Source organism: Merops nubicus, unplaced genomic scaffold (genome assembly GCF_000691845.1).
Source record: "Merops nubicus isolate BGI_N331 unplaced genomic scaffold, ASM69184v1 scaffold6670, whole genome shotgun sequence".
NCBI lineage: Eukaryota > Metazoa > Chordata > Aves > Coraciiformes > Meropidae > Merops > Merops nubicus.
Window position 1 is genome coordinate 1 of NW_008582096.1, and position 13,202 is coordinate 13,202.

At 40.2% G+C, this 13,202-nt stretch overlaps 1 protein-coding gene across 1 annotated transcript in view; it reads left to right on the top strand.

Annotated features, from left to right (window-relative positions):
- Window positions 1–8,283: 8,283 nt before the first annotated feature.
- CCDC149 (coiled-coil domain containing 149) overlaps window positions 8,284–13,202 on the top strand; it is a gene marked incomplete at its 5' end in the record, with an annotated part of 40,598 nt that continues 35,679 nt past the window's right edge. Inside the window, 2 exons of the mRNA XM_008936507.1 lie at window positions 8,284–8,445; window positions 8,993–9,031. Of these exons, the coding sequence (XP_008934755.1) occupies window positions 8,284–8,445; window positions 8,993–9,031 (201 nt within the window). The remainder of the gene's footprint in view (window positions 8,446–8,992; window positions 9,032–13,202) is intronic.

Genomic DNA, 13,202 nt, shown 5'->3' on the forward strand with positions numbered 1-13,202 from the left:
GGTACAGCCCTGCCCGCTCCCGCCGCCGCCGCGGGCCAGGGCTCTGCCCCTGGGCCTTCGCTCCTCGGGCGCACGGTTTGTCCGCTTACATCAACCAAGTCACAAATGAAAGCGCTTGAGACCTGTGGTGTCGTTTGTAAAATGAGAGAAGTCTGTAACAGCAGAGTAGTGGCCTCGAGCTTCAACAGGTGGAGGATTTTCAGAACACAAGTGTAGAATATGATTTAAACTAATATCATCAATGTCAAATCTACTTAATAGGCAGAACCACAGAGTTTGAAGGAGGTTGGCATGCTGAGTTTTGTGTTGTATTTTGCAATGCGTTAATTTTGCATAACAATAAAAACAGTATTTCTGTGTTTACAGCTAGCAAACAAAACCTGTGTGCAAATGGCATGGGCCTGGATCATCCCGAGTCTACCAAGCAGGATGAGTACAATGTGCAGAGTATCATGCACACAGGTGAATTCCTCTGATTTCAGGAGGGCTTTGCCTGTGTTATGTTATATAAACATGGCCTAAGGCCCTCTCCAGTCAAAAGATGAATGAGTGCAGGGCCCTGAACCTGTGTCACTTCTGCCAGTGATGGGAGTTGGTGTGAGTCCAGATCTGTGCTAGTATAGTAGTACCTCCAGAAGTGGAGTCTACCTATGCACAGAGTGCTTGCAAACACACAGAATAATCTACAAGAAAGTGAAAAGTGTACTTTTAGTAGTGTCCTGATCATGCTGTGTTGCACCTGACATCTCATTTCCCAAATGGAGTTTTATTTGGGGTTGGGGGTGGTGTCACATGGTAGAGAAGAGTAAGAAAGGCAATTTATGAGATGCATGCAAAGGAAATTCTTTGCTTTAAAAATCAATTTAGAATCACTTTGGAACTTTTAGTTTTTGTATACTATTATTTTTATATTTTTTAAAAAAATCAATCCTGAACTTCAACTGTTACTTCTGGTGTAGGGACTTCTTGGTTGTTACAAAGTTTAATGACTGTGCTAAGCTACATTCTTGCAAGTACTTCAGCATAGGTAGATTTTTTTTTTTTTCCAGAAACAATTAGAGGCTTAGTAATTTATATTCCATTTTTCCTTCCTTTCTCTCTGTTCCCACAGCAGGCTTACAGCCTGTTTTTCTGCATGAAGTCTGTAGCACATGCTGTCAAGCTTCCCTCTTTTGCCTTTCTCTTCCTTTGGCTGTTGTGATTAACTTTGTGTAATTTACCCATTAACTCCAACATCCCAGTAGGATTGTGAGAAAGTGGCTCTAACTTCTGAAGTAGCTTGTAATAAGTTTTTTCCAATTTACTGCATCCCTCAGTGGTATAGAGCTTCTCCAAACCTCTTAGCTTCAATGCCTGATAGGTAATTTAAATTTTGTTCCCTACACTTACTGTGAACATTCTAAAATGCTTCCAAAATCTAAGGTAGCATAGGGAGGAAAGGATGTGTTAACTCTAAACGAACACTCACATTGCTGATGCTGGACAGTTACAACACAGAATGGTGTAAAAGGCCAGAAGCTGGTATGTTCAGATCTGTGTTCACAATGTCTTTCATTTCTACAAGCTCAGCCCTCCAAATGTGAAAACTAGGAGTAATTGAAATAATAGTCAAAGCAATCATAATATTTTTTAAAGTCTGGAATTGTAGGTGTGGAAAAAAAAATAGTAGGATGTATTTTTGGTCCTTACGTATATATACACAAACACTTGTAACACAAGTTTTGTGTTATTGCATATTTTTGTAGTTTGGATTTTCACATTCTTCATTAGATAAAAAGCATGTTTGGGAGTTTTGGTATGTTCTAGTCTTTTTCTGCATTTACTCTTTCTTTTCCTTTTGACTTATGTTCCATTTCAGTGCCTTTTGCTCTCTACCCTTTCATGTATCTTCCTCTGATTTTATTATGCTCATCACAAACTTGTTACATGTTCTTTTGCCTCCATGTTTGTGTGGTTTTCCACTCACTCTACAGCTACATGCATTTCAGGCCTGGTACTCTGAACAATCTTTGCATCACGTGTACCTTGAACGTTCTTTAAACTAACTCTGAACAGGGTGACTTGGGAAAGAAAACTGGAACAAAGCCAACCTTGCAAATACTGAAGGAGCAGAAAGAGTCATTTTTTCCACTGACAGTCTCACAAACTAAATGCAAAAGAACAAGCTTCTGGAGTGAGAATCCACGTAAATTTTCCTCATTCTTTAGCTAAGTTCAAGTGTTCTTGGTGGAATTATGTATAAAAAGTGAAGTGCTCTTTTACCACATAATTTTTGCTTAGAGTCTGGGTTTTTGTCTTAACGTTTGCCTCACTGAATGACCCGTGGTTAGGATATGTAAAAGCCTGTGCAAAGCTGCAGGATGAAGACTTGGCCAGTAATTGCTTGTTTTGACACAAGTGAGGCTGAGCCTTAAAAACTTTCTTGCTGCCTGAACTGAGATAGTGGCTTAAGTCCTCCAGAAACAAGGGTTCTTCATAGATCTGAAAATATTATCCCAAGATTACAGCCCGTTCCTTTGATCATACCTCCGAATGTCTCTTTTTAAAAAAAAAAAAAAAAAAAAAAAAAAAAAAAAAAAAAATCCTTGGTTCTAACAGAATAGCTCTCCCACCCTCCCACCTGGAAGAGAATGAAAAGAGGAAAGTGTGACAGTTACTGGTCGCTCTGCTGGGTGCACTGCTAGAAAGCAGTCATGGAGAGGTGGTTATACTGTGCTGTTCACCAAAGAGAACAGAGGTCTTGAAAGTAATTTTGGTCACCAAAATCTGGGTTGAAGAGTTTTGTTTGTTTGCCTGTAAGCGTTTTTAAATGTCCATACTTCTTATCTTGACAGCCATGCTTGTGGATGTGCTAGGCTGTTGAGTTATACAAACTGGTTTGTCAGCTCCTTAGTGGTTCAGTTTTCTTGCCTCTGTAAGGGAGATGAAGCATAACTAAATCCTATGAATCCTAATATGAATGAAAAACATGATATATGAACTTTCTCTGAGAATAGTTGGAGGCTTCTTTTTGAAAGGGTGTAGGAGCTTCCAAATCTATGTGTTCTGCTGTGGAGAAGGGTGTAATTTTGTATTTTTTCCTGAATTCCATGTAATCTCTCTTGATTGATCTACGGACGATGACAGAGTCAGCGATGGAGGAAGGAGTGGGTAGTAGCATAGTCGTGGGGTGGTGGGATGAGTTGAACAGTACAGGGAGATCATGTGTGGTAGGGAGACAACCACTCACATAATCTGCAAGACCACCTCTGTCCTTGCTTTAGAGAGCTGACTCCTATGAGTTAGTCTCCTTTCTGCTGAAGTCAGTGAGTGTGCTTCCATTCACTTCACTGAGAGCTGGCACCAGTTCTAATTTAATACTGCTTGGAGAATGTGTACTTTTAGCAGTGTTCTCCACTGGAAGGAAGGAAGGTTTCCTAGGAAACCCATAAGCCTAGAGTGGCTGTCCTCTGTCCTTTCTGCTAGCTTCTCCCTTGGATTTGCCAACTTTTAGAATTATATCCAATGTCAAAGTGCTTCTCTTTTCCTTGTCACCTCCCACACATAAGAGCATTTACTGTGTGCTATCTACAACTACTTATAAGTGACTCTCCCTCCTAAAATTATTTGAAGAAATTGTCTCCATTTAATTTGTCATTCTTAAGAGGCTATTTCTTGATTAACTCTATGTGGTCTTCAGTACCACAGAGGGAGGTGATATGCTGTGCTCTTGAATCCCTTTGCCTAGCAATTGCCAACTTAAAACTTAGAGTTTTGGGGAATTATTTATCAAACATGCAACTATTGAGCAGTAGTTCTAACTGAAATAACAAAGTGTCCCAGACATGAATTATGAATAAGAGTGAGAAACCTAGCCTGCTTAGAATTGGCAAGAAACCAACCAACCAACCAAAACCTACTCTCATTGGTTGTACGTTTTTTTTAATGTGTGCAAGAAAGGAGAATAAGGAAAATTAGTACAATTTTAATGTTTATAATACCTCACTAACTCTGTCATGTTGCCTTTTCAAACAGAGCACGAAATGTATTTCACCAAATCTATCTGGAGGGAACCCAACAGGCTTTGAAGCCACTAATTTCAGAACTTTTTAAAATATGGGCAAGTGCCAGTGGCTGTAGGGAAGAACAAAGTAGAGTGGATGCTCTGAGGTCCCCAAGTGATTGGGCTGGTATTGTCATGGCTTTGTCATTTGGAAAAGGAAGTGGAAATGCTGAAGGAGCTGGCACTGTTGGCTTACTGCTTGCCAAAGTTCCTGGGAGCTGTGGGAGAGGTGCTGCCAGGAGCTGCATCCTGGGCTTCCAGGCGACAAAACAAGTGATTACTTCTCATGTTTCCATGTTCTAGGTTTGACTGAGGTACCCACAAGGACGTTGGGGAGGAAACACAGAGAAATTAATAATGTAAAATGATGCACAGTGTACAAAAACGCTAAGGGCTGGGACACATCACGAAACAGTGTTCTTTTGACTAATCAGATCAAATCATGGTAATTCGTAAATGACCAGTGAAGCTAAGGTGGTGTAATATTGTCATCGAGACAAGACTTGGTGTTCTGGGGAGCTGCTTGCATCATCAGTGGGGGATACCAGCCTGCTTTGTGTTTCAGCAGTTAGGAGGCAGCAAGTGCTGGGCAGCAGGAAAAGGAGAGATGATATTGTGGGATAAAACCAGGGGCACTGCATTGTCTTAGGTTTTATCAGAGAAGAGGACATGAGGGGAGATGAGATGGGAGGCAAATGGCCAGTAATTGTCTCTCTGGGCTTAAGTGCTTGACTCTTTCAGATAAGTTGAACAGTTTAATCTGAAGTCAAGGGGAGCAACATTACTGAAACACAATCAAAACCCACCCCGAACAGAGATGTTGCAATGCAATTTAGAACTCTTCAGTTTGTCAGTTCCACAACAGAATTGCCTGCAGGAGCACAGTGAGGAGAAATTTGATAAAACTTCAGGCAGTTCAATATCAGTTGGATCTCTTGTCTAAGAGATGGTGAGTAGAGCTCGTGGTTTCTCTGAGAGCATGGTGGACAACAGTTTTCTAGGTCCACATGCAGTGTGGCCTATCAACATTTGGGAGGATATGTGGTCCTGGCGTGTTGAGGAAACACAGAATATGATCCATAGTGATGCCAAAGAACAGTTTGGAGATAGTATCTCTGCCTTTACTCTCAGAATGTGAGGTATTTCCCTTCTTGGCACTGACTGCCGTTCAGTACCTGAGTATAGGCCAGTCATTTGCTCAAATCTAAAATAAATTATTTTGTGATAGGAATTCGGTGTGTTTATTGGCTTAAAAAAAGAGTCTAAAACCTTGACGGTGTCCCAGCTTCATCTGATTATTAGACCACGGCTACGATGTCGTTAATGAGATCTATCCAGATTTGTCACTAAAAATAGCAATGGACAAATCGTAAGTGTTCAGTGTAGAGGGTCACCTTGGAGCAGTTACACTCGCCTGTAACGTCTGTCTCCTTTTACTCACTTTCACTAGAGTAGTTATCTGGCTGTAAAGCAGTTCAGGCAGGGTGTCATAGATATTCCTTTAATTATTATGATCTTCCTTGTAGCAATTATAATTTGCTTTATTGTAGATAACAGCTCATTGGTAGATAAAAGTCACTAGGCAGATAGGAAAAGTTGTATGTTGTAGCTTTTAGATTGAAAGCATAGCAGCTGGTTCGTGGTCAACTTTCTTTTTTAAACTCAAGGATTATTTTGGAACATCAATTAAAAAGAAACAAAAGACAAAAGGAATGTTTCATAGCAATTGTAGTGCATAACAGATTTCACTTACTTGTCTCACTGATAGACAGAACGTGAGGCGTAGACATTCCTTCAACTGCAGAGGAGGAAACCTCTATATGAATGCCAGAAGCATCTATTGAATGCTTTTTCTCAGACTATAGGAGAAAATCTACTTACTGCTTGAATTGCTCCAAGAACACTTGTTAAATTCCAGTGTTCCTTTTGTCAGCATTACCAGTTTTGCTGTACTTAGTTGTCCATATTGTTGAAATTGTTGGTGGGATTCAGTTGTTTCCGTGACTAGAACCCATTTCTGGTGTGCTGTTGTTGTGAGTCAGTTTATGGCCATTGTTAGTACTTTTTAACATTCATATACATATATACGTGTATAGCAGCACATATATTGAATAACCTCTTTCAAGTCTGTCTTTGTGTAATTTGTTTTTCCTTTAAAAATGGTAACAGGAATTGGAAACATAGTTCTGTTGAATAATCAAATTCCACAGAAATGCTGTGGCTTTATTGTTTCTTCTATCATAAGCCCATGGAAGCATATAACTTTACATTATTAGTATTTTTATCCCATTTATTTGGGAAAGTCAATATATGAAAAAAAAAAAAAATCGTGCTGTATTGTACAGGCTGTTCTGCTCCACGTAGGTGATGGCTGGATGGGGCAGCTCTGTTCTTCCTGAAGGTTAAGGGAGCAGGACAGGCTGTGTGGTTCAAGGGTTTGGGCTGGTGGGATTTTTTTTAAAGCAACTGTGAGTTTTGCTTTTGCTTGTTTTTATTTGCGATCACTGTATCAGATTGTTAGTGTTTAAAAATAATTTACTGAAGGCGTATTTTAGAATTGACTAAGATGTGAGATGAAACTGGAAAAAAAGAAGAGAGAATGTCAGAGGCAAATATTTCACTGTAAGGGAAGGAATTATTTTGTCAAGTTGAAGCAGTTTACTGTGTCACTATAATCACTTGCTGACAATATTAAAGTTTAGCTTCTGATACCTTTCAGTGCTTTATCAGGGGACTTGACATTTGTGTAAGGTATCAGTAAGGACATAAGTGCATAGGTACAGTTGCCTTTGTTGATGCTAAGGCATCATAATCCAGAAAATTTATGGCAGGATTTCAGCTTTAGTATTGCCAGAAATAAAATTAATCCAAGGTGGAAGTGTCCTTTTTGAGAGTTCAAATCCCTCTTGGAATTGCTTTTCTGCTTCCCTTCCCACTTTTTTGCAAGTAAGCATTTACCATTTTTGGAAAACATAGGCTGCACTAATATGCCAAACTGGCTTTTCCCTTTCTCATTGACTTGAAATTGAGGTTAACAAAGTAAATTCCAAGCAAGTAACACATATGAGTGATGATTTTTGTCCCAAAGAACAGCATTGACTTGAACAGTATGGAAGTGCTAATGCTCTTGCTTTGTGCAAGAGCCCATAATGACAAAGTATACTTGTCAGTGTATATAATGAAACTATAAATTGTTTTCATGACTGCTGTGATATTTGGTTCGTTGCAGAGCACATTCAGAAAGTATTTAGTGCCACTCTTGTATGAGTAACATCAGAAATAGAAATACGTGCTTTGGCATGAGCAGTGTCAAGTGATGGGTGAGAGGAATCTGCTGAGTGAACATCACGTTAGGTGGAACAAGTTGCCTGGAGCTTCTGATAGGTGATGTTCAGCCACTGCAGGAGAGGATGATGTACGTGCTACTCCCTCGATGAGGAATGGCAATGAAGCAGATCAGACTGATGCACAACAGCTAAGATTTGCAAGTTCTGCTTTGCTTTGTGTGTGAGCCCTCCACGTCAGAGGTGGTGGCTGGAGGGGAAGGCTCCCCTCTGCCTTCTCTCCCCGTTCCAGTGTTTGCAGTATTCCTGCAGTATTTCCCATCCTCTTGACTCGACAGGCACACGCATGCAGTGTCACAGCTGAATTAGTTCCTTTTTCCTGGGTCCACATAGGGTATCACAATGCAGTTGTTTCAGACTCAAGGTACATTTTGGTTTCCACTCGTGCTACCCCTTCTGCTGTAACGTGGCCCGCTTTCACTGTCCGGATGGGAGGCTGAGCCCAGGGGACATTGCTGGTAGGCAGGCGGAGGAGGAGGGAAGGGAAGATGAGGTGGGAAATGCTGGTTGCTAACTGAGAGCTGTATATTGTGGACACAAGTAGAAAAGGGAGTAGTTTGCAAAGGCTTCTGCCAGCAGCCTTCCCAGGGCTGCGGGTCAAACTGTGAGGTTCCTCGTGCTGTTGCATATGAGGAAAGAGAGACGGAACATGAACTGATGAATTTTTCTAACTCATAGTGGTCAGGTGAGCCTGTGGCCTTGCTAATGGATTTTAGGCTTCTGATACAGCAGATTTCTTTCCTGTGATTGTTATGAATAAGCTAAGATGACTTCTGGCAAACTGTGCAGAGAATCTTCCTCCATCTTTTCAGAGAAAAACTTGAGCCTTTTGAATCCAGTGCTGGCTGGGTTTGTTACATTATGTTTTGTTTGGTTTGGTTTTTTTCTCTTCTGCAGTATGTGGTGTGCAAAAGGAAGCTGGAAAGTAAAAAAGAGGCATTGCTGATCCTTTCCAAAGAGCTGGACACCTGTCAACAAGAAAGAGACCAGTACAAGCTTATGGCCAACCAGTTGCGAGAACGACACCAGTCCCTGAAAAAGAAGTATCGGGAGTTGATTGTAGGTTGTTCTTTATGAATGCTGTATAACTGGGGGACAAAGATGAACCTCAAAAAAAAAAAAGTAGAAAGAAGTCCATAATGGCTGCTGTAAAAAGAAATGTTTAGGTACTTGTTTATAGTAGTCCTGCAGTTGTACAGACGTGATTGTATTATTACTCATTTGTTCCGTGTTGATGAGGTAGTGCCTGTTATCTAAGACACAAAAAGACAGAGCGTGCTCTGAAGAAATTAGTTTTAGTCATAATTCCATTTAAAAACTGACTGCAGTATTATTATTCCACACAACTTGATGTACCGTTATGAAAAATAATGCAACATAAATTTGTAATGACCTACTGTTCTAGAAATATAAACAAATGAAGCGTTAGACATTTTTTTGGAGTTTAAATTAGTATTTAGTGGTATTAATCAAGACATGCTATTTTAGAAACAGTTTTTGATAACATTTTGGTTAAAATACATGTTTTAGAATTTGATCCACAAAGTTAGTATAGTTGCTGGCTTTAGAAACAAGTTGCCAATAAAATATGTCTTTTTATTTGTAGGATGGGGATCCTTCCCTTCCTCCTGAAAAGAGGAAACAGGTAGGATTAATTTTTCAGGTGGCATTATTTATCTGCTACAGAAGTACTTTGTGAAAGTGTGAAAATATTAACTAAGAGATCTGGTAAAAACAGAAAAGCTCAGTGAAAAGCTCAGCACTTAAGCTGTGGCTTCTTGTGTTTTTGTCTAAATACGTTTCACTCTGAAATACCTGAAGTATCATTAATTAGAATATACGACTATTGCTTTTATGTTCACCCAAGACTTAAATTGGTCAGTGTACGGAGACTTGTGATTATTGTCCTTGTTGTTTACCCTTCTTGTATTGCGTCCTAAAATGGGTTCCTGACAGGACTTCTCATACTTAAAAGCAATTTGGGAATGCACTGTCTGCATTCCGTAATTGCTAATTTATTGTTTTGAGTACTGTTTTCCATTAGGTAGTCTCCCGGGTCACTTGGACTCTATGAGTTATAAATGGTAAGAACAATGGTAATTGCATTTTATGACTCCCCTGAAAAAAATGATGACTGCTTACATTTTTTTTTTTTCCTTCATGGAGATCCATGTAGTGTGTCCCTGTTGTGGAGTGTTGGTTGTCACATCTTAAAATTATCTTAATTTTTAGAGAAAAATGGTGCCCAAAACACAATGGGTGAGCAGCGAGAGGGCAACCCAAAAAAAGAAAAACTATTACTGTAATTGCTAGTCCTGAAAGTCTTTTAACCCTGTTTAAAACATGGCTATTGCATTCATTTAATGGATCAGAAGTTTTATTTGTCATCCTTTCCCTGAGAGTTTGCATGCAGTTCTTGCTATTTTCTTTAAATTTTAAGGGTTCAGGATTTTTGTTGTTCTAAAATAGACTTTCAGAGGCAATAAAATTACTCAGGCACTTAAACAGCTGCCAAGAAGTCAATGGCTCAGTGTAGAATCATTTAACTGCCTCATTATTTAGCATAATTTATTTGAAATTCTGTTATTTCAACAGAGTTCTAATAAAAGTTTATGACCAGGTATAGGTTTGTGCTTTCTGACTACAAAAGTTGGAGCTGAAGAATATACAATTGAAAGGAAAAAAAATAATGCAGCATATGGGCCATTACAGAGATAAGAAGGGAAATTTGCCGTCCCATAGATGTTGTTCCAATTCATCTTACATCCTTCAAAACAAGTTAATCTGACACTTGTTTCTCAAATACTACCAAAATTTAGTCTAAATTCAGAATCTGCAATTGTATTAAGTTTTAGCAAATCTTAGCATGGCAAGTGACTGGAAATCCATTTAATAATCTAGCTAGGAGTCTTTTTTTCTGAGGAAGTTATGTATTCATGCTAGGTAACAGTGAAAGAAAGAAAATCTTGTTCTCAGATGGGATCATTTATAGGTCTCCCCCAAGGACAATACATACTTTAGGGGGTACAGTAAAAGATAGTGCACTTCTTGAGTTTTCATTTTCCTGAGAAGTGTGTCTGTAGCACACAAGGTGGATAATCTGGAGTAGTTAGGGCAACCTTTCTGAAGAAGAGTACAGTTTTGCTTTGAGGAATGCATTACAGAATAATGAAAGTTATGAGTATTTTTCTATCAATGCTGTACATACATTTCTTAGCATTTTTTCATCTAAGAAAGAGTGAAGTTCTCTGTGCTCTTTTGTACTTTTTTTCATCCCCTTTTTGCCTAGAAGCCTAACTGCCTGCTGGGAGAACTTTGTGACCTCAGTCACTTTGTGAAAACCCTGTCGCAAATTTTCTGTGACCCAATTCTCATGGTCAAAAATGAGATGAAAACATGATATGCTCACCAATTTACTATCTGTTATGTTTCCTTACCACAACAGAGAAATTATTGTAGAAATTGCAATGTAGAATCTAAAATGTAGTAGGTGGGTGGGAATTGCTACTTTCTTCTCCTTCATCTCTTCATTTTTCACCTTTATTGTCAATTATGCTTTGTGACTTATTTTTCAAAATATCCTTTTTTCCACACCATGCTTTCTCTCTCTGTTTTGCAACACAGAAATTTGAAGTTTTGTATGGAAATACCATGTGACCAGGCAATTTCTGTCAGCAAGCAGTTAACTCGGAATGAGTTTTTTTTGTAAAATTGCTGTTACTTAAAGGTATCTTAGCATGCAGTGCTCTGCAGTGTGTTCCCTCTCAAATCTGTGTGTGCAGTAGTACACTTCTCTGACATAATCCAAAGATTGCTCCACGTGTATCACCTTCTGCCCACCAACAAAAGCAGGAAATGAGAAATTGCTCTACTGAAATCTCTTCCTGCAGTAGGTGTTTTACCATTAGTGTTGTAAACACAGCCTGTGAGCCATTGGTGCTTTCCTGGCCCCCTTACTAAACACAATTAAATGCTGTATTTGGAGGTAATTTTATGTCTCGTGGTGTCAGGTGTAGGGTAATTTTTGGATAAGTAATGGAGTGGTGAAATGTCAGGAGGATAGGAATAATGAGGAGTTGATTTTGATGTTAAAAATCACCAGAGATGTGGTAAACAATAGACACTCCCCACTTTGAAAGGCATGTAAAAATTTGGCTCTGGCTACAAAGCCGCTGGTGTGCATCCTGTGTAAACAGGAATTCTACCATTCTGCAGTGTTTTGTGTACATTTGTGGTGATACAGAACATTTTTATACCATTGGCAAACAAATACTGGCTATCTGTTGGACAGTGTTGTCATGCTGGGGAACCTAAAGAAAGAAGCACGCATGGGATTTCTAGCTTGACTTATGCTATTATTTTTGTCTACACTGCTTAAGTTTTCAGTACAACTTCAGTTTGGGAGAATCTTTGTCCTTGAAATAACAGATCAACGAATCTTTTGACCTTCTATATGTAATGGAAGTTCTTTTAATACAAATGAAGTCCTTTCAATAAACAAAAGTCAAGTAAAATGCACTGGTAGGAAAACGACTGTGCTTGGCCACAGTCCTAAATAGGCTTTGTGTAATTTGATAGTGAGACCACTCAGTTGGAGATAATGGGTTTGCAGTTGGGCTCTGTGTTAAGAATAAAGCCACAATGCATATATACACTGGTGAGAGCTTATATTTGTGTTTTAAATGCGTGAGGAATCAAGTTAAATAGAGCTAAACTTCATAAGATCACAGAATGGTTGAGGTGGGAAGGCAGCTCTTGAGATCATCTAGTCCAATCCCCCTGCTCAAGTGGAGCCACCTAGAGCAGGTTGCCCAGGACTGTATCCAGTCAGGTTTTGAATATCTTCAACGACAGAGACTCCACAGCTTCTCCGGGTAACCTGCTCCAGCGTTTCACCACTCTCACAGTAAGAAAGGGGGAGGGAGTGGTGCTCATATACCTGCAGGTATTGGGGTGGCTAAAGTCCCTCATGAGGACCAGGGCCTGTGAACATGAAGCTTCTTCCAGTTGTGTGAAGAAGTCTTTATCTACTACTTCTTCCTGATCAGGAGACCTATAGCAGACCCCCAGTACAACAGGGTGTGTGTCAGTCTGCCCGCTGATCTTGACCTCTCAGCTGACCCCTGAGCTGTCAGAGGCAGAGCTGCATGCATTCCAGCTACTCGCCCACATAAAGGGCAACAGCCCTCCTTGCCTTCTGGCTGACCTTGGATCACAGCACTCCCGTTGTGTGAGACATCCCGCCATTTCTGCATGATCCCTATAACTGCACACAGTCTTTGAACTACTCCTGTTTGTTTGTCCATCCCTGCTTCATGCATTGGAGTAGAAGCTTCTGAGGGGCATCCAGGTGTGCTGGTTCTACAGCACAGGCTTGAGAGCTTTCGCCACAATGCTGTTCTGCTGGCACTCTCTTTATCTCCTCGACTACACTTAAAGGAATTGCAGTTCAGCTCAGTTGCTCTGTGAATTGCCATGTCTCTTCTCCTCCCATTGTCCCAGGCCCTTCACTTGCCTACCCTGTCCCAAGCCTTGCGTCCTCCCCCTGTTTTGCCAATGACCAGGCCCAACAAAAATGATAACACCAGCAGGGAGATGAACCAATATTCAGACTGTATTGTAGACAGAAATGTTACTATATGAATGACCACCGGGGGTACAAACAGGTCAACAAGCTCATACATGATCGACGCCACCCCCAACGATCCCACAAACGACATGACCCGGCCCACAACAGGTGGTATAAACAGTGACCCGAGGTTGCCCACAGTTGGCATGGGAAACAGCCAGACCAGCCAGTTAAAACCATGAGAAAA